This window comes from Somniosus microcephalus, chromosome 6 (genome assembly GCF_052327205.1).
Source record: "Somniosus microcephalus isolate GS21.2 chromosome 6, FLI_Smic_1.0, whole genome shotgun sequence".
In the NCBI taxonomy this organism is placed as follows: Eukaryota; Metazoa; Chordata; class Chondrichthyes; order Squaliformes; family Somniosidae; genus Somniosus; species Somniosus microcephalus.
Window position 1 is genome coordinate 19,634,091 of NC_140992.1, and position 21,027 is coordinate 19,655,117.

Genomic DNA, 21,027 nt, shown 5'->3' on the forward strand with positions numbered 1-21,027 from the left:
ACATCTTTGTGAATGAAAAATCTCTGCCTTTCCCCTTTCCTATTCACTGTGTGATGGCAGGGGAGAGGAGCAATATTCTGACATGTCGTGAATTATTTAGAGTAATATGATAGGGTGACTGAGCTCCAAGGGCCACCTTGATGTCAGTTGAAGGTTTGCACTTCAGCTGATCACTGATAACGCACCGTGTTGGATAAACAGTCAGGCTGACTGGCATCAGGACAAGACCTGGGAGCTCCAAGAACCTGGATCTTCCTTGTTGAGAGCAGTGCTGACTCAGTATGTGTAATTCACAGATGGACAAGGAACTGGGCAATCATGGCCACCACTTCAGTGAGCGAGATTTAGATGCGATCACCAGCAAGATCAGTGATCTAGGCAAATGGAGAGCTATCTTCAGCCAACAAGGGTAAAGCAACTTGTTCTTTTCTCTTTCACAACCGTTGATCTCCAGTTTCTGTCACCTCTGATGTACCCCCAAGTCCCTTGTCTTTTCCTCATTTACCTGTTGCCGCACAGCAACATCATCCTTAGGTAGGTGTTCAGCATCCATACGTATAAGATTAACACCCAACTCTACCTCTCGGCCAATACCTACAACTCCGCAACCACTTCTGTGTTGTCAGAACATCCAGCCATGGATGAGCAAAAACTTCCTCCAGTTGGAACATTCGGAAGACCAAAGCCATTCTATTCGGCTCCTGCCCTTGCCCCCCGACCCTTTCCTCCTCCTTGGTTGGTCACTCGAGCTGAACCAACAGTGCGTGACCTTGGTGCACCGCTGAACCCCAACCCCATATCTGATGCATTACCAAGACCGCCTATCTGCCTCTCTGCTTACCTCACCACAACGCGACCCCCCCTCCCCTCCCCCCACCACCAGGGAATATCTTACCCACACTTTTGTTTGTTCCAGACTTGGTCTTCACAAAATCCCTCATCTCTGGCCTCCAAGGCTCTGCCTTTCATAAATTTCTATTTGTTCGCAACGTCATCGCTCATATACTGTCCAGTGCTAAGTACCATTTGCCCATCCTCGCCAGCTTCCATTGGATTCCTGTCCACCAACACAATCCTTATTTACAAGTCCTTGAATTGCCTTGCCCCAGCTTACCTCTGCAGCCTCCTCCAGCCTGACTTTCCAGCCCTTGTTTGCTCATGTCCTCCAACTCTGGCTTTCTGTGCATGTTCTTATGAAATTCTAACAGGACTAGACTGACTAGATGCAGGAAGGATGTTCCCGATGGCCGGGGAGTCCAGAACCAGGGGTCACAGTCTAAGGATAAGGGGGTAAGCCATTTAGGACAGAGATGAGGAGGAATTTCTTCACCCAGAGAGTGGTGAACCTGTGGAATTCTCTGCCACGCAGGGCAGTTGAGGCCAATTCATTAAATATATTCAAGAAAGAGTTGGATATATTTCTTGAGGCTAAAGGGATCAAGGGATATGGGGAGAAAGCAGGGACAGGGTAGTGAATTTGGATGATCAGCCATGATCGCATTGAATGGCGGAGCAGGCTCGAGGGGCCGAATGGCCTACTCCTGCTCCTATCTTCTATGTTTCTATGTTTCTCACTGTCCACCCCATTCCCCCCCACCACCCACCCCACCCCCCCCGCCCCCATTCCACCTTCAGCTGTCTCAGCCCTACTCTCCGGAACTCCCTTCCTAAACCTCTCTGCCTCACTACTTGTCGCCCACCTTTAAAAGCCTCCTCAAGATCTGTCTTTACGACCACCTTTCTGGTCATCTCCTCCAAGTCTCCCACTGCCGCCTGGTGTACGTTTCTCCTCTGTGAAATGCCTTGCGATATTTACTATGTTAAAAGACGCTGTAGAAATGAAAATGTCATTCTTGAAGTTAGTTTATTAATGCTGTCTGAGGAAAATATCATCCATCTCAGTGAACTGAAGATATGTCATCAGCAGTAATGAAATATGATAAATATCCACATTTAGTAACTCTTAATGCTCTGTAAAGCCTGTCTGTCCAAGGCTCGAATACTGCCCCCGTATCTGGGATTTGTTCCAGCACTGCTCCTGCACTTCTGGATAGGATACAAGAAAAGTCGCGTCTGATAAGTGATCCTTCTCTTGAAAGGATTATTACTAGTCCTAGCCCCTTTAGGGCTACCCCGGATCAGGCGTATTCCTCAGAAGTTTACTTTCAACTAAAGTTTGAGGTAGCCGAATCCTAAAGACGCTTAATTGGGTCTAAAGGTCCAGACTGTCTCTCCCTAAAGGAAAGGAACAACCTGAAGATGTTACCATCCTCCAGATAGCACTTTTAATAAGTTTAGCTAGACTGTAACATTCTGGATATTATGAGGGTCCAGAAAACTCCCTCAGAATTCTGCAACTCCTCACCAAAGAGTGTACAGAGATTGAGTTCATGAGTTTGATACAGAAGTATTATGTGAGACAATTCTAATATATAGATTTATTAAAGAACCGACATGTCATTACAGTAGGTGTTTCAATCGCAACATTAACAGTTCCAAAAACAGAAAGCTTACAATTCTATTATCAGAGATCCTTATTCTCAAATCTTAACTTCGCTACATTTTTACAGTTCTTAGTCTTATTCCAGGATATCCACCAAAATCAAATACCTTTGATCCCTGAGGTACAAAGAGGTGTAGACTTATAGAGCCTGCCTCTGAAGCCGAGAATCGCTTTGCCCCTTCAAGCAAGTCTATTATCCCATTTGAAAGTTCAATTTTTATACCATTTTGCAGTGGTATTTCCTTTGAAGTGTTCTGCTGATGTAAGCTAATTATCTCTAGTCATTTTTCTGCTGACCCCTGCTATTCTTACAGTCACCTCAGTTGGTAGCATTACAGACTTATGTCTCTACCCCAGGTGTCCCAAGCTTACAATAAAAAATGGTGTAACCAGCAGGTGCATCTATTTGATGTCATTTTTACCAAGGTCTTCTGTTTGTGTCTTTTTACGGTGTGTAAATTATAACTCCTCAATCAGGGTGATCTATGCAATTCTTATTTACCTCAGCTGGTTGCAACACAGAATTATGTCTCCTGTGTTTCATTTGATGTAATTTTTACGAAGGCATATGTTTCTTAATTTTCCTCGTCTCTTTCCGAAGTGTAATTTAGGACACCTTAACAGGGTGTACCATTGTCTTTTTTCCAATGCTGCAGACTTCAGGAGCCTCCAACCTCCTGTTTCAAAAAGATTATTGATTCAGTGTCAACAACTTATCTTATCTCAATAGCCTGTATGCTGTTTACAGCTTTAGATTGTTGAGGTTTCTAGATTTCCAGACCTAGTATGTCATGTTTTAATAAAGCTAGAATTATTTCATAGAATGGTGTATTTTTCTGAATATAGCTTATTCCTTCATACTCTCAACTCCAGCTTCCATTGCAACCTTTTTTGTCTTCCTCGACATTATGGTCGTAACTACACTGAACATTCCCCTCGTATTCTTTTGAAACACCAAACACAGCATCCAGTGAGTTATTCCTTGCTGCATCTTCATTCATAGATGGCTGACTTGCGGGAGCCGGGAGAGAAACTCCTCCACCACTGTTAATATTGGGGCTGGGAAACTCCTCCAATTTGAAATGATAGCCTTAGTCAGGGAGAGCGTGCTTCCCCCCACTCCCTTTACCCCACCATTGGCGGCCGTGCCTTCAGCTGTCTGGGCCCTAATCTCTGGAACTTCCTCTCTAAACCTCTCCGCCTCTCCAATCTCTCTCTCCTCCTGTAAGACCCTCTTTAAAACCTACATCTTTGACCAAACTTTTAGTCACCTTTCCTAATGTCTCCTTCTGTGGCTCGGTGCCCATTTTTGTCTGATAGCGCTCCTGTGAAGCGCCTTGGGATGTTAAAGGCACTATATAAATGCAAGTTGTTGTTGTTGTAATATTCTGGCTGGGAGGGCACACATGTCCCTTGCAGCCAATTAAATCAGTAAATTCAAATTTACTCCAGGGACTTGCCCTGTCAGTCATCATAGGTCCTGGAGCAGAATGTTTGGCCCCGATGTTTACTGAGGCCGGGTTTCGCAGCAAGGGAAGGAGAGGATTTATGGTCGGGATTCCCCGAAAACTGTGGCGTTTCAATTCCGTGGCGTGCGTAGGTTTTTTTTTTTTAACAGGTTCCCCGCCCGGATGCCAACCTGATTGATATTATGGTCGTAACCATAATGTCAGTGGTTATAGGTTGAAGTCCCACTCCAGAGATCTGAGCACGTGACCCAGGCTGACGCTCCAATCTTTCAGATGAGACGTTAAGCCGAGGCCCCCATCTGCCCTCTCAGGTGGACGTAAAAGATCCCGCGGCCACTATTTCGAAGAAGAGCAGGGGGGGTGTTGTGATCTAGTTGGCAGGCTATATGTGTGAGACTGGCTATCTGTTGACTCACTGTATGATTTTGTTTAAACATTTTTGTCGTGAGGAGATGAGGAGAAATTTCTTCACACAGAGGGTGGTGAATCTTTGGAATTCTCTACCCCAGAGGGCTGTGGAGGCTCAGTCATTGAGTATATTCAAGACAGAGATCGAGAGATATTTGAATATTAAGAGAATCAAGGGATATGGGGATAGTGCAGGAAAGTGGAGATGAGGTAGAAGATCAGCCATGATCTTACTGAATGGTGGAGCAGGCTCGAAGGGCCAAATGGCCGACTCCTGCTCCTATTTCCTATGTTCTTATGTTAAGGAATGGCTTTGATTCTGCGCTCTGCTTCCTGCAGCTAACTGGGTGGAGAGGGGGAACTCCTCATATGGGGGAATCACGGACGGAAAGCTGCAGCTTTTGATTCTAAATTGTAATATTTGCTTGGTTTTTGATTTGCAGATTACAGTTCAAAGACACTGTTGTGAAGGTAAGTGCTTTAAGCAAGCTGTGCTGAGTATCAGTTCACAGCCACATCAAAGCTGTCAGCCATTTTAACGTTGTGAATATTTTCATTCTGATGGAAAAAAAGCTAACGTTTTTTAATAAGCATTCTGAAAACTTGCCTTTTTGTTCTGCGCTTGAACCACAGCGGGGCCAAGCCTAATTTCTCAATCCTTATTCTTCAGATGATGAAGAAACCCCAGTTAGCCCTGCGGGAGTGGGGTAGAATATATAGTTCTCACTCCCCAGGGCAAGGGCTGGAGTGGAGATGGTCCGAGGTGCTTTTGTGCCAGCCGTGGGTCAGCGGGTCGCACCTCTCGCCTCTGAGTCAGAAGGTTGTGGGTTCAAGTCCCACTCCAGAGACTTAAGCGCAAAAATCTAGGCCGACACTCCCAGTGCAGTGCTGAGGGAGTGCGGCACTGTCGGAGGTGCCGTCTTTAGATGAGACGTTAAACTGAGGCCCCGTCTGCTCTCTCAGCTGGACGTAAAAGATCCCATGGCACTAATCCTAATAAGAGCAGGGGAGTCCTGGCCAATAGATATCCCTCAACCAACATAAACAAAAACAGATTATCTGGTCATTATCACATTGCTGTTTGTGGGACCTTGCTGTGTGCAACTGGCTGCCGCGTTTCCTACATTACAACAGTGACTACAGTTCAAAAATACTTCATTGGCTGTAAAGTGCTCTGGGATTTCATGAAAGGTGCTATATAAATGCAAGTCTTGCTTTTTGTGACTTGCTTCTGCTTTCCTTGTAGTTTTTTGGTGGACTTGCTGTTCCATGTGCCTCTGGGTTCCTCAATGCCTGCCCATCTCTGGGCTGGGATTTGGTGCTGTTTCCTCCACTTTTCTTACACCAAAAACAAAAGGAGGTAAAGAAACTGAGGGGAGGCTGAGGGGAGATTTAATTGAGATGTATAGATAGAGTGGATAGGAAGGACCTATTTCCCTTAGCAGCGAGGTCAATAACCAGGGTGACGTAAGAAAACTACTAGGCACTTGGTCTAAGCGTTAAACAAAGCTTTAATCAACTGTTTTACAACATGGAGGTCTAGTTGTGTCCTTCACTAGTTCCTGTTAAGAATGTCCTGTGCAAGCTGGGCCCATGCCCGAGTATTTATACTCTCCCTGGACAGCGTCACCCGCAGGCCACTCAGTATTATTTCATAAGTCTTTCTTTCATGAATGACTGATTCATGTCACAGGGGGCATAGATTTAAAGTAATTGGTAGAAGGAATAAAGGGGACTTGAGGAGAACTTTTTTCACCCAGAGGATGGTGGGGGTCTGGAACTCAAAAATTGCCAGGGAGGGAGCGGGCTCTGGGGGGGGATGGAAAACCCAGAAGCATCATACTTCTGGTTTCAGATCAGTGCGCAGTACGCTTCTGCGCAGCTTCCGGTCATTGGCAGCAGTCACTCCGTTTCCTGAAAGGGGCTGACTCGTTCTGTGAGTACGATTGCACAGGTACTGGGTGGCCAAGTTCATGTCTGAGCCTATAAAGTGAAACTATTTGACTGCAATGGGCATCACAGCCAAATCTGATTCTGTCCCGAATACAACATCCACCGACATGCACTTCCAGCAGTGGCTGCTGCGTCGCGATAAGGAGCAAGAACTCCAGCTGATTGTCCGCTCCTTAACCTAGGGTTACTGCGGGGAATTCCGGCACACCACAGCTGGGTTCAGCTAATTCAGCAAACTAGCGCAAGTTCAGGAAATTTGCACTCGCTGCTGTTTTGATTCGGGTGGAGCTATGTTAATGAACTTTGGAGGGTTTTGAAAGAAATACAGACAGACAGAAAGAAAGAAAGAATTGCATTTATATAGCTCCTTTTATGTCCTCAGGATGTCCAGAACACTTTACAGCCAGTGAAGTACTTTTATTGAAGTGTAGTCACTGTTCTAATGTAGGAAATGTGGCAGCCAATTTGCGCACAGCAAGCTCCCACCAACAGCAATGTGATAATGGCCAGATCATCTGTTTTTGTGATGTTGATTGAGGGATAAATATTGGCCCAGGACACCGGGGAGAACTCCCCTGCTCTTCTTCGAAATAGCGCCATGGAATCTTTTACACCCACCTGAGAGAGCAGACAGGGCCTCGGTTTAACGTCTCATCCGAAAGACGGCACCTCCGACAATGCGGCGCTCCCTCAGTACTGCACTGGAGTGTCGGCCTAGATTATGTGCTCAAGTCTCTGGAGTGAGCTGGTTGTAGTGGGAATAAGAAAATGTGAGGTGGACAGAAGAAAAAAAGCGAATTAATTTTAACAATTTCATTTTTTTCTTATTTAAAAATTGCAAGACTGTCTCTTTAAGTTGCACGAGCGAATCCCACGTCATGTGTACAACAAACACTTTGAATATTTAGTATCAGTGATAAAAAATAGTCGACGAATTTCTTGCAGATTTTCCAAAGCTGAGTGAAGCAAAAGTATTTTGGGGTCGCAGACTCCTCGCGACATCTGGCGACTTTTTTTTTCCCTCTCCCGACGAACCGTCATCAGGAATTCAGCCCTAATGTTTTTTCCACAAGCTGAGGTGACGAATGACTCTTTAATTGCCTGCCGCTCGGGTGCTTCTGGCTGCAACCCTCACATGGTACAGGATGGGAGGGAAGAGTCGAAGAATAAAGCACTTTCCTAGGTTTCACCTGTCATGCTGAAGCCCTTCATCCCCGGGCTGCGATTCTCTTTCACCCTTTTCCATTGACCATGGAATTGTGTAATGATGTGTTGCAAGCCAAAAAAAGAGCAGGTGGCTCAACACAGAATTACATTGAGATATTACAGGAGGAAGTTAAAAAGAGCCATGGTGTAAGTATAACACTTTTTTTTTGCTAAGAATATAACAACTGCAAAAACATTTTTTTTTGCTCTAATCTCTGTTGGATCCCGCGTCACACTGTGTTCTGTAAAACCAACTGTTTATCAAATAAGACTTAGACAAGATAAGATCTACTTTACTCTGCTTTTACACAGAGGTATCAGGACTGCCGCAAGGTGGAGGGTGACAGTGAAGATGGAGCAGGGGCACCTCGGTCTAACAGTGTCAAGTCCCGTAGCCACTTGTCCGCATTCAGTGTTCCCTACTCGGTCCCGAAAGAGCTCGTTCTGTCTTCAAACGTAGGCGGTCTGCCCATCACGCTGGAGACGGCAGTGGTAAGCCTGTCCGTCCCGTGCAACTTTCCGGGGGAAATTAGTTGGGGCTGAAATTGTATAGCATCTTAACAAAGAAGTGATGGAACGTAATCTCTGTCTCGATGAAGTATCACTTAGTGATGCACAGCCGACAATAGGCGGTACCAGACAAAAGAGAAACGAGAAGTTCATTGTATTCAGGTTTCCCTTTTAAGAGTGCAGTACCTCAAACAGGTTAATTATTCTGACTCGCGTTCCCCCGAGAAAAGCCTGTGTAAGTAGCTAAAATGTCATCGGAATGACTGTTTCTAAACAATGAAAATGTCAAGACAATCGGCTGTGCTTCTCTGATGGGTCAGTGAGCAATCCGATGGGTCAGTGAGCAATCCGATGGGTCAGTGAGCAATCCGATGGGTCAGTGAGCAATCCGATGGGTCAGTGGGCAATCTGATGGGTCAATGGGCAATCCGATGGGTCAGTGAGCAATCGGATGGGTCAGTGAGCAATCCGATGGGTCAGTGAGCAATCCGATGGGTCAGTGAGCAATCCGATGGATCAGTGGGCAATCCGATGGGTCTGTGGGCAATCCGATGGATCAGTGGGCAATCCGATGGGTCAGTGAGCAATCCGATGGGTCAGTGGGCAATCCGATGGGTCAGTGAGCAATCCGATGGGTCAGTGAGCAAGTGCACAAACCCAGTGTGGAACTGAGCCACAGAGAACAGGAAGGGGAAAAAATAATCTGAGATTCCTGTTCTTGACATTGGACGTGGACGGCTCCCACAGTCAAATAGCCAGCTGACGCTCACTGTCTAGGGCCATAGTGAGGAATAGCCACTTGACTGAGCTCGTGGAGAGCAGCCAGTGGATGCTGCCTCCCAGCGAGATGATACGCCAATGGTACAGGAGCAGACGCCTTTTTAAAGTCCAACGTTTTAGCAGAAATCCATCTTTATAGATGATCGTTACAAATTCAGGTTTGCCGCAGATCCCTTTCTGGGTTCAGTGGTGTCATTTGCCTCAGTAAGCCGTCTGAGCATCTTGTTGTAGGAGTTGAGCCGCCCTGCACTGCATCTGCTGGTGTGATAGGGGAACCCTCGGCTGTCACAATAGTACCTTGTGGCCTGAATTGGATATTCAAATCTTTCGCATGTAAACAGCCTCCATGACCCTGATAATAAAAGAGAGGCGGGGAGGGAGCAGGAAGGCAGTTTTACAGTCGGGAAACCTGGAAGAATGGGTTTCCCACTGGTCCCTCCGAATTTAACGGCAGGACCCGATTGGCAGTTTTGGAACTCATTTCCCGGCCGGAGCCAGCCGGATTGAGAGGCTATCTGGCTGTCGGGCTGGTGGGCCTTCAGCGCCAGGTCGCAGCCGAGGAGCAGAGAGGATGGAGGGAGAGGTCGGGGGTCGGGGAGGGACATCAATGGGGTGCCCGGAGAGATCGGGGGAGGAGGGGACATCATTGGGGGGCTGGGAGAGATTGGGGGGGGAGGGGACATCGATGTGGGGTCAGAGAGATCGGAGGTCAGGGGGGCATCTATGGGGGTGCTGGAGAGATCGGGGAGGAAGGGATATTGATGGGGGGCTGGGAGAGATCGGGGGTCGAGGGGGCGCAACGATGGGGTCCGGAGAGATTGGGGGTTGGGGGGCATCGAGGGGGGGCCCGGAGAGATCGGAGGAGGTGACATTGATGAGGGTAGCTCGAGAGATCAGAGCTGGAAGGGAGAAGATCGCGGTGGGCCCGTGGAAGACATGGGGGGGCGCATCGGATCGCGGGGAGTCCGATCGCTGGGGGGGTTAACAGGTTTGCTTGGTGGGCCAAGAGGATGCACTCCTCCGCCTCCTGGGAGTGGTTTGGTCACCCACACCCCCCTCACCCCTCCATCCCCCCGTCCCATCTCCGTTAAAACAGGAAGTGCGCAGGTTTGAGGCGGGTTTGGTTCGGGTTTGAGATGTTTTACATTTTTACTTCCCACCCGTCCCAAACCCACCTGTTTTTGGGGGTTAAAACTCCCCCCAGTGACTCAGAAGTTAGACCGAGCTAGCACATGGTCAGACGAGTCCTGATTTGAATCAATAAGCTGCATTATTTCGTAAGGTAAACATACAGAACAACAATTATGATTGAACTCACTAAAGTCAACCAGTATGACTCATCTTCAAGCAATAATACAAAATAAAGAATACGCCATGCTACCCCACAACATCATACTTGGCTTAAACAAGAAAATATCTGGACATTCTCTTTTGCACTCTGACTTTTCAGCCTGGCTCCCTCGCAACATTCTCTTTTCAAAATCTCTCTTTGACTGCCTGTGTCTGTGTGATTTATCACTTGCTGTTCACAGCCAGGAAGGGAAGGCCTGCTAAACAAGCAACGACTCCCCAAAACAATATTACAAAGTACAAAGTATTACAAAGTATTTACAACATGGAAGCAGGCCATTCGGCCCAACTGGTCTATGCCAGTGTTTCTGCTCCACACGAGCCTCCTCCCACCCTGCTTCATCTCACCCAATCAGCATATCCTTCTATTCCTTTCTCCCTCATGTGCTTATCTAGCTTCCCCTTAAAGGCATCGATGCTATTCGCCTCAACCACCCCCTGTGGTAGCGAGTTCCACATTCTAACTCTTATACTCATTAATAACTAGACATTCTTATTATGAACACAGCAACTTCTAGCTAGTCATTTATTCAGTACACGTTCTCTAGGTACAGTATCTGTAGAGATGCAGCATGTGTGCTCCTGTGTGCAGGCTGCCATCTTGACTGTTGCCTTGTGGGTAGCCTAGTGCCTCATGGGTAATGTAGTCTTAATATATATACAGCTGGGTAGTGTAGTCTTATACATACAGCTATATACAGCTCTACGGCTCCACCTAGTGTCCACTATAGAATGACATGTTATTGATCGTTACACTAACCACTCTCTGGGTAAAGAAGTTTCTCCTGAATTGCCTATTGGATTCATTAGTGACTACCTTATATTTATGGCCCCTAGTTCTGATCTCGCCCACAAGTGGAAACTACTTCTCTATGTCTACCCTATCAAACCCTTTCATAATCTTAAAGATCTCTATTAGGTCATCCCTCAGTCTTCTAGTTTCTAGAGAAAAGAGCCCCAGCCCATTCAATCTTTCCTGATGGGTATAACCTCTCAGATCTGATATCATGCTAGTAAATGTTTTGTTCACCTTCTCAAGTGCCTCTATATCCTTTTCATAAAATGGAGACCAGAACTGTTCACAGTAATCCAAGTGTGGTCTAAACCAAGGCTCTGTACAGGTACAATAGGCGTGAGGTGTTGGGTGTCCACAACACAATAGGTGTTAGGTATCAATTTATTAATTACTGAAGCAAGCTAACAAATTGCTTATTATTTATAGACGATGAGGAACCAGCATCAAAGTTAGCTCATTAACATCTTAACTTGCATGCATACACTAGGCCAGTTTAATGCTTGGGCCTCAATTAAATCAGTCAGGCCTGACTCCCGCCTGAACCCAGCGTCAATGATGTGGTGGGATTCGGCAAGCACAGCAGGAGTCCACTGCTGGGGACCCGCGCTAATGGTTCCCCGGCAAAGTTGAGTCTGTGGGGCGTGAGGGAAGTTCCGGAGGCGATCGGTGTTGGAGTGTGGGGGTTGGGGGGAAGCGGAGGTCCTAATTTTCCTTGTGGGGCCCAGGGGGACACACCCCTGGCTCCTTCATGGCTCACCAGGAAACCAAAAGTATTCTTTACACTTACCGTCTCGGCTCTCTTCGGGACCCGCTGCTCTCTGGCGTTGGGCTTCCCTGGCGAGGTCAGCACCAGGCATGAAGTGTTAAAATAGCGTCGGGTTCTGAATGATGTCATCAGATCCCAACTCAATGAGGCCCTCACTGGTTAACCATGGCGCACCTCCTGAAATAGCACATGGCATGAGGTCAGCCCAGACCCGGACCCGGTGCGTTGCAATTTTAACTCCTCGCTTGCCCCGTTACCGTCGGGCATGGGGTGAGGGGCTGGAGGGGTTAAAAATCAGGCCTAAAGGGCCTGGAATGAGGAGGCTTGCAGCTGGTCACTGCTGTCATGCTTGTTCACTCCAGGGCCACACACTGCTTCGAACACTGAAAATCGCTCTAGATTAAGCAACACGCATGGATTTACACAGCGTGACCACTGTTGGAATTCACAAACGAAACCTAACAGTGATTTGAAACTGATTCAGGCAAGCTCATTAGTTGTAGCTCAAATAAAGTGACTGTTCCTCATAATCGATTTCTATCAATTGCAACTGATCAACACACAGATACACAATAACAAAATACTGCGGATGCTGGAAATCCGAAAAAACAACAGAAAACGCTGGAAAAACTCAGCAGGCCAGGCAGCATCAGTGGAGAGAGAAACGGAGTTAACGTTTCAGGTCGAAGACCCTTCGTCAGAACTGGAAAAAAGCAGGAAATGGAAAGCAAGTTTAGGGGCTGGGAAAAGGGGGAGGGGATGAAAGAACAAAAGGGAAGGTCAGTGATAGGAGAGAAAGCCGGAGAGATTGAGAGACATTGAGAGATATTAAGAGATATTCAAGGCAAGAGGAGGTGGTAATGGGACAGGTTAAGGAACAAAGGATGGCTCTAGATGGGGTGTGAATTGCGCTGGCAGAATGAAGGACAGCTGCCATGTGGGAGGGAAGAAAAAAAGGCCAAACAAAAGGTGTGGATAAAAAAAAAGAATATATATATATATGATAGGGGCCGAGGTTATGATCTGAAATTGTTGAACTCTATGTTGAGTCCAGAGGGCTGTAAAGTGCCTAATCAAAAGATGAGGTGCTGTTCCTCGAGCTTACGCTGAGCTTCCGTGGAACAATGCAAGAGGCCGAGGACGGTGAGGTCCGAGTGGGAATGGGGCGGTGAATTAAAGTGACAGGCGACCGGAAGCTCGGGGTCATATTTGAAGACTGAACGGAGGTGTTCCGCAAAGCGGTCACCCATTCTGCGTTTGGTCTCCCCAATGTAGAGGAGGCCACATCGTGAGCAGCGAATACAGTATACTAGATTGCAAAAAGTACAAGTAAATCGCTGTTTCACCTGGAAGGGGTGTTTGGGGCCCTGGACTGTGGGAAGGGAGGAGGTATAAGGGCATGTGTTGTATCTCCTGCGCTTGCCCGGGAAGGTGCCGGGCGAAGGGGAAGGGGTGCTGGGAGTGGTAGAGGAGTGGACTAGGGTGTCGCAGAGGGAGCGGTCCCTACGGAATGCTGAAAGGGGAGGGGAGGGGAAGATGTGTTTGGTGGTGGGGTCACGCTGGAGGTGGCGGAAATGGCGGAGGATGATCCGTTGAATGTGGAGGCTGGTGGGGTGAAAGGTGAGGACAAGGGGAACTCTGCCGTGGTTCCGGGAGGGAGGGGCAGGGGTGAGGGCAGAAGTGCGGGAGATAGAACGGACATGGTCAAGGGCCGTGTCAACCACTGTAGAGGGGAATCCTCGGTTGAGGAAAAAGGAAGACATGTCTGAAGCACTGGTATGGAAGGTGGCATCGTCGGAGCAGATGTGGTGGAGACGGAGAAACTGGGAGAATGGAATAGAGTCCTTACAGGAGGTGGGGTGGGAGGAAATGTAGTCCAGGTAGTTGTGGGAGTCAGTGGGCTTGTAGTGAATGTTTGTCAATAACCTATCCCCAGAGATGGAGACGGACAGATATATTAACACACAGATATATATATAATCACACTAAGATGTTGGCATTACACTAAAATATCAGTGTGGGCACAGATAAACTGGCATTGTTTCATTAAAACATTGTTTCATCGCTCCACCATTAGCAGCCTTCAGCTGTCTAGGCCCTAAACTCTGGAATTCCATCCCTAAACCTCTCTACCTCTCTCTCTTCCTTTAAGGCACTCCTTAAAACCCTCATCCATGTCTTTGTTACTTCTAGACTTGATTATTCCAATGCACTACTAGCTGGTCTCCCAAGCCCTACAACCCCCCGAGATCTCTACGCTCCACCAATTCTGGCCTCTTGAGCATTTCTGATTATAATCGCTCCATGCTTGGCGGCCGTGCCTTCAGCTGCCGAGGCCCTAAACTCTGGAATTCCCTCCCTAAACCTCTCTGCCTCTCTCTTTCTTCCTTTCAGACACTCCTTAAAATGCACCTCTTTGACCAAGCTTTTGGTCCCCTGTCCTAATATCTCCTTAGTGGTGTCAAATTTTGTTTGATAACGCTCCTGTGAAGCCCCATGGGACGTTTTACTACGTTGGAGTCAGCCTCGATGCTTAAATAAACGGAATCCCTAATTATCTAGTCACAAAGCTCTCCGTGGTATTAATAATCACCCAAGACCCAAATCCTACAGATATGTTTGTTACAATGCTGTCTGCGTTTGTGTTCTTACTAGCTGCGTAGTGTCATCTGAGACATGTGTGAATGAGGACGATTAGATTAATGTTTGGATAGGGCAGCACATTTTCTAGGACAGGTTTATGAGCTCAAGTAAAAGGAGCTGAGTCCGAACACAAACATCAGTCTGTCCCGTGGCTGCTGGGTGATTGCAGATGTTTCAGGAATCATTCATAATTCTTGCCAAGTTGCTGAGGAGGTTTGCGAGGATCTTCCTTTAAGAAACACCGGCGGTGTTATGCTGTAGTGGTCTGGGGGAACCGGCAGTGGCAAACTGGGCACTAAAAACCACAACACTAGGGTAGACTTTCCTGGTAGGGGACCTTGTGACTGGCATCATTTCCAGCTGCTGTTGGAATACAAAAGGCGGAGAAAGTGATGCTCCAGTTGTAGGTGGGGAAATCTAGAACTCGGGGGCATAGTTTCAGAATAAAGGGTCGGCCTTTTAGAACTGAGATGAGGAGGAATTTCTTCTCTCCGGGGGTCGTAAATCTGTGGAATTTTCTGCCCCAGAGAGCTGTGGAGGCTGGGTCATTGAATATAGTTAAAGTGGAGATAGACAGATTTTTGCAAGATAAGGGAGTGAAGGGTTATGGGGAGCGGGCGGGGAAGTGGCTTTGTGCCCAAGATCAGCCATGATCTTATTGAATGGCGGAGCAGGCTTGAGGGGCCAAGTGGCCTATTCCTGCTCCTATTTCTTATGTTCTTATGTATAGAGACATGGACCATGTACAGCAGGCACCTCAAAGCACTGGAGAGGTGCCACCAACGCTGCCTCTGCAAGATCCTGCAAATCCATTGGCAGGATAGGCGCACCAATGTCAGTGTTCTCGCTCAGGCCAACATCCCCAGCATCGAAGCTCTGACCACACTCGATCAGCTCCGATGGACGGGTCACATCGTCCGCATGCCCGATACGAGACTCCCAAAACAAGCGCTGTACTCGGAGCTCCGACACGGCAAGAGAGCCCCAGGTGGGCAGAGGAAAAGCTTCAAGGACACCTTCAAAGCTTCCTTGAAAAAGTGCAACATCCCCACCGACACCTGGGAATCCCTGGCCCAAGACCGCACAAAGTGGAGGAGAAGCATTCGGGAAGGCGCCGAATACCTCGAGTCTCTTCGCTGGGAGCAAGTGGGAGCCAAGCGCAAACAGCGGAAGGAGCGCACGTCAACCCAAGCACACCACCCACCTGCCCCTTCAACCACCGTCTGTCCCACCTGTGACAGAGACTGTAGGTCCCGCATTGGACTCATCAGTCGCCTGAGAACTCATTTTTAATGTGGAAGCAAGTCATCCTCGGTTCCGAGGGACTGCCTAAGAAGAAGAAGATCGAGCCTTGGTCAGACCCCACCTGGAGTGACTGCGTTCAGTTCTGAGCACCGCACCTCAGGAAGGATATATTGGTCTTGGAGCGGGTGCAGTGCAGATTCAGAGATTTAGAGGGTTAAGTTATGAAGACAGGTTGTATAAACTTGCCTTGTACCGCCTTGAGTACAGGAGACTGAGGGGTCATCTGATCGAGGTGTTTAAAATGTTAAAAGGATGCGATAGGGTAGATACAGAGAAACTATTGCCTCTGGTGGGGGGAAATCAAGAACAAGGGGGCATAATTTTAAAATTAGAGCCAGGCCATTCAGGACCGAAATCAGGAAGCACCTCTTCACACAAAAGGTAGTAGAAATTTGTAACTCTCTCCCGCAAAAGGCCGCAGATACTGGATCAATTGGAGCTTTCAAGACTGAGCCAGGTAGATTTATGTTAGGTAAGGGTATCAAGAGATATGGACATAATGCGGGAAAATGGAGTTGTGGTGCAGATCAGCCATGATCTAATTGAGTGAGTGGCGGAACGGGCACGAGGGGCTGAACGGCCTCCTGCTGTTCCTAATGTTCCTATGTTACTAAAGATACCTCCCAACAGCAAAATGCAATGGCCCATAATTTCCGATAGGAGGCTTCCTGCGTGCGGGTGCCTCCGAACGGAAAAAAATCTACGCACTTGCCTGCGGGCTCCCAAGGTCCGGACACTTCCGCTCCTGGGCCTTTCCATAGTCGAAATGCACAGAGGCCCCAGGTATCCCAGGGGCGCAGGCAGTTCGCAAGCATCCCTGGGATCACGTGGGCCAGGCCAGCCAATGAAAGAAGGGAATCTGTCAAAAGTATGAATGGGGATCACTGAAAAAAGACACTAAAACATTAAATAAATAAAAAAACCATTGCGTTTTTAAAATGAGTTAAAATTACATTAAATTAAATATTTTAAACAAAAATGTAATTTTTTGAAAAAAAGAATTAAGGTTTTTTACAGGGCTAAAAATAAACTTACCTTTTGTAAAAGTATTTTAAAATTATAAATGAGTGAAAAAAAAAAATTTTTTAAACTTTTTTTTAAACACTTATGTTGGTAAAAGCAGGCCTTACGCTGCTTTTGCCGGGCGTAAGATTTCTAAGGGATTGCAGTGGGCGGAGGTTCTGCAGAAAGCGGAACTCTTCCCACCCCCCCCCGCAGAGGCCCTTCTCTGGGGCAGGCGTCCGATCTGTCTTCTTGACAGATCGCAAATGCCGGTTTTCAGCGCATGCACTTCGCATGCCTGAAACCAGCATTTCCAATGTCCCTACAGGTGCGTACACAGCCCATACACACCCGTAGGCATCAGAAAATACAGGCCAATGTTATGGACACCTTACTTCAGAAAGGATTCAAGGATCTGCAGAATGTGCAGAAGGAATGTCTCTAAGGTGACACCAGAGATGCAAGGCTTTAGTTGTGAGGAGAAAATGGAACTCTTTTCACTGGAGTAGCGAGGTTAAGAGGAGATAATAACAGAAAATGCTGGAAACTCTCAGCAGGTTAGGCAGCATCTGTGGAGAGAAACAGGGTTAACGTTTCAGGTCGGTGAACTTTCTTCAGGTCAAGAGGAGGTCTGATTGAAGTGCCCAAAATTATGAGAGGTTTTGATAAGGTAAATCAGGAAATACTTCCTACTGAAAAGAAAGACTTGCCATTATATCAAAGCAAAATACTGCGGATGCTGGAAATCTGAAATAAAAACAGAAAATGCTGGACATACTCAGCAGGTCAGGCAGCATCTGTGGAGAGAGAAAAATAGAGTCAACATTTCAGGTCCCCTGACCTTTCATCAGAACTTACAGCCAATGAAGTACTTTTTTGAAGTGCAGTCACTGTTGTAATGTAGAAAACGCGGCAGCCAATTTGCGCACAGCAAGATCCCATGAACAGCCACGTGATAATGACTGGATAATCTGTTTTTCAGTGATGTTGGTGGTCGGTAAGTCTGTAACTGAAGGGCGTCAATTTAAAATCATCACCAATAGAACGAAGGGAGAGATTGGGAGATTTTTGTATTTACACAGAGGATTGTTCAGATGTGCCATGCCGAAACCAGAAACAGTGATGGAGGTTTTTTAAAGGGATATGGATAGTTTTTTGCAAAAGATAAAATTAAAAGCGTATGATGAAAGGTCAGGGGAATGGGACTAAGTGGTTAGGTCTTTCAGACAGCTGGCACAAGCACAATGGGCCAAATGGCCTCCTCCGTGTTGTAGCATTCTTTGACTCGATGGAGTCAACTTGCTACATGGACGTAAAAACGTCATTGTGGATTGACTGCCCATTATAGAAACTGCCGAATCCTCATTTCCATTGATTGCAAATATTATGGGGAGAGCTTACAAATGGCTGAGGTACAGAGGGATCTGGGGGTCCTTGTACATGAAACACAAAAGGGGTAGATTTTCCTGGAGCCGTCAGGCGGGGTTTCAGGCGTGTGGGGTGGGGGGGAATCCCAAATTCGGGGGTCCCGACACCATCCCGCCCAAAACCCGCTTCCACGTAAGTTTCACAGGAGGCGGGTACCCACCCCGCACTGGGAACCGCTGACCCGAGGCGGGAAGGGGTTAGTGCCAATTAACTGCCTGTTAACAGGTAGTTAACAGGCAGTTTTTAGCCTAATCCCTATTTTGAGTGGTGTCGTGTGGGATTCATCCATAAGATCAGAAGTGATGGAACTCCAGGCACAGATGTAGGAGTCTCTGGCAGGTTTTGTCTCTAGGGTCGCTGCGAGTGTGGAGCGAATGGAGGAGTCCATAGCGAACATGAGCAGATCCTTTGTGGAGTCATTGGCGCATGAACGCATCACCACGGAAAGGATGGCTACCTCCGTGGAAACGATTGCTACCTCCGTGGTGATACGCTTATCAATTACTCCATAAAAGACGATGAATCAGGAAGGTGATGAAAAGGCTTTTATTAACTAGAGAACAGAGCATGCCTCTCGTGGGTGGCTGGTTCCAAGAAGGAAGTGAGTCGGCGAAACCCCCACCTTTATACCTGGTCATGTGGGCGGAGTCAGCTGAGGCATGCCTTGGTACACAGCGCCACCCAGAGGTAACAATATACAATAACAGTGGTTTACCACATTCACCCCTTGTTTAAAATTAAGTCCGGCGGGGTGAAGGGTACTACAAGTTCGTGTAGTTAAGTCTATCAGGAGGCCTTGTCTGACGTCCTGATCGTCGTGGTGGTGGCGGCGGTGTTGCAGCATCCAACGTCGGATCTGGTGTCTGGGTGGTCAACGAAGGGTCCTGGGGCTCCGGCATGTCGTCTACAGGGGTTGGATTGGGAGGGGTGGTGGGGGATAACGGTGGTAGTTCAGGGGTACCCGAGGGTGCGAGATCTCGTATGGAGACCGTGTCCTCCCGCCCGTCTGGGTATGTCACCCAGGCATACTGGGGGTTGGCGTGTAGGAGGTGCACCCTCTCGACCAGGGGGTCCGTTTTATGGGTCCTTACGTGCTTCCGCAGTAGGACGGGCCCAGGAGAAGTTAGCCATGCCGGTAGCGAGGTTCCCGATGTGGACTTCCTGGGGAAAACGAACATTTGCTCATGAGGGGTGGCATTAGTGGCAGTACAAAGCAGTGACCGGATGGAGTGGAGCGCCGCAGGGAGGACCTCCTGCCAGCGAGAGGTCGGAAGGCCCTTAGATTTTAAGGCTAAGAGGACGGCCTTCCAAACTGTCGCGTTCTCTCTTTCCACCTGGCCGTTCCCCCGGGGGTTGTAGCTGGTGGTTCTGCTCGTAGCAATACCTCTCGCTAGCAGGTACTGCCGAAGTTCGTCGCTCATGAAAGATGAGCCCCTGTCGCTATGTATATAGCTAGGGAACCCGAACAAGGCGAAGAGGTCATTCAGACATTTGATGACCGTGGTACTGGTCATGTCTGGGCAAGGGATGGCAAACGGGAAACGGGAGTACTCATCAATTATGTTGAGGAAGTACACATTGCGGTCAGAGGAGGGGAGGGGCCCTTTAAAATCGACGCTCAGGCGCTCGAAGGGGCGAGTGGCCTTGATCAGGCTTGCTCTGTCCGGCCTATAAAAGTGCGGTTTGCACTCGGCACAGATTTGGCAGTTCCTGGTCATGGTCCTGACCTCCTCGATGGAGTAGGGCAGGTTACGGGATTTGATGAAATGGAAGAACCTGGTGACCCCCGGGTGGCAGAGGTCATTGTGGAGGGTCTGCAGTCTATCAACCTGCGCGTTGGCGCATGTACCACGTGATAGGGCGTCTGGGGGCTCATTTAGTTTCCCGGGCCGGTACAAGATATCATAATTGTAGGTGGAGAGTTCGATTCTCCACCTCAAGATCTTGTCGTTCTTGATTTTGCCCCTCTGCTTATTATTAAACATAAAAGCTACTGAACGCTGGTCAGTGAGCAGGGTAAACCGTTTTCCGGCCAGGTAATGCCTCCAGTGACGCACCGCTTCCACAATAGCCTGGGCCTCCTTTTCGACAGAGGAGTGTCGGGTCTCGGGGCCCTGGAGGGTCCTTGAGAAAAAGGCCACGGGTCTGCCCGCCTGGTTAAGGGTCGCAGCTAGGGCGAAGTCGGATGCATCGCTCTCCACTTGGAAGGGGATCGACTCATCCACTGCGTGCATTGTGGCCTTCGCGATATCGCTCTTGATAAGAGTGAAGGCTGCACACGCCTCTGGTGTCAGGGGGAAGGAGGTGGATTTGATGAGGGGTCTAGCTTTGTCTGCATAGTGGGGAACCCACTGGGCATAGTAGGAGAAAAACCCCAGGCATCTCTTCAGTGCTTTTTGGCAGTGGGGGAGGGGTAGCTCCATTAGGGGGCGCATTCTGTCGGGGTCGGGCCCGATGACTCCGTTCTCCACCACGCAGCCGAGAATGGCGAGGCGTTTGGTGCGAAACATACATTTCTCTTTATTGTACGTTAGGTTCAGCCGTTGGGCCGTACGGAGGAATTTTTCTAGATTAACGTCATGGTCCTGCTGGTCGTGGCCACAGATGGTGACGTTATCCAGATAGGGAAAGGTGGCCTGCAGCGCGTTCTCGTCAACCATCCGGTCCATCTCCCTTTGGAAGACCGAAACCCCGTTGGTGACGCCGAAGGGAACCCTAAGGAAGTGGTAGAGGCGGCCGTTCGCCTCGAAGGCAGTATACTGGCGGTCCTCATGGCGGATGGGGAGCTGGTGGTATGCTGACTTAAGGTCAATGGTGGAGAATACTTTGTATTGCGCAATCTGGTTGACCATATCAGATATGCGAGGAAGCGGGTATGCGTCCAGCTGGGTGTACCGGTTTATGGTTT

General features: G+C 48.2%; 1 protein-coding gene across 1 annotated transcript in view; it reads left to right on the forward strand.

Annotated features, from left to right (window-relative positions):
* The first annotated feature begins 296 nt into the window (after positions 1-296).
* The window catches only part of mindy4b (MINDY family member 4B), an 87,454-nt gene continuing 66,723 nt past the window's right edge, over positions 297-21,027 (forward strand). Inside the window, exons 1-3 of the mRNA XM_085989598.1 lie at positions 297-409; positions 4,824-4,851; positions 7,852-8,031. Of these exons, the coding sequence (XP_085845724.1) occupies positions 297-409; positions 4,824-4,851; positions 7,852-8,031 (321 nt within the window). The remainder of the gene's footprint in view (positions 410-4,823; positions 4,852-7,851; positions 8,032-21,027) is intronic.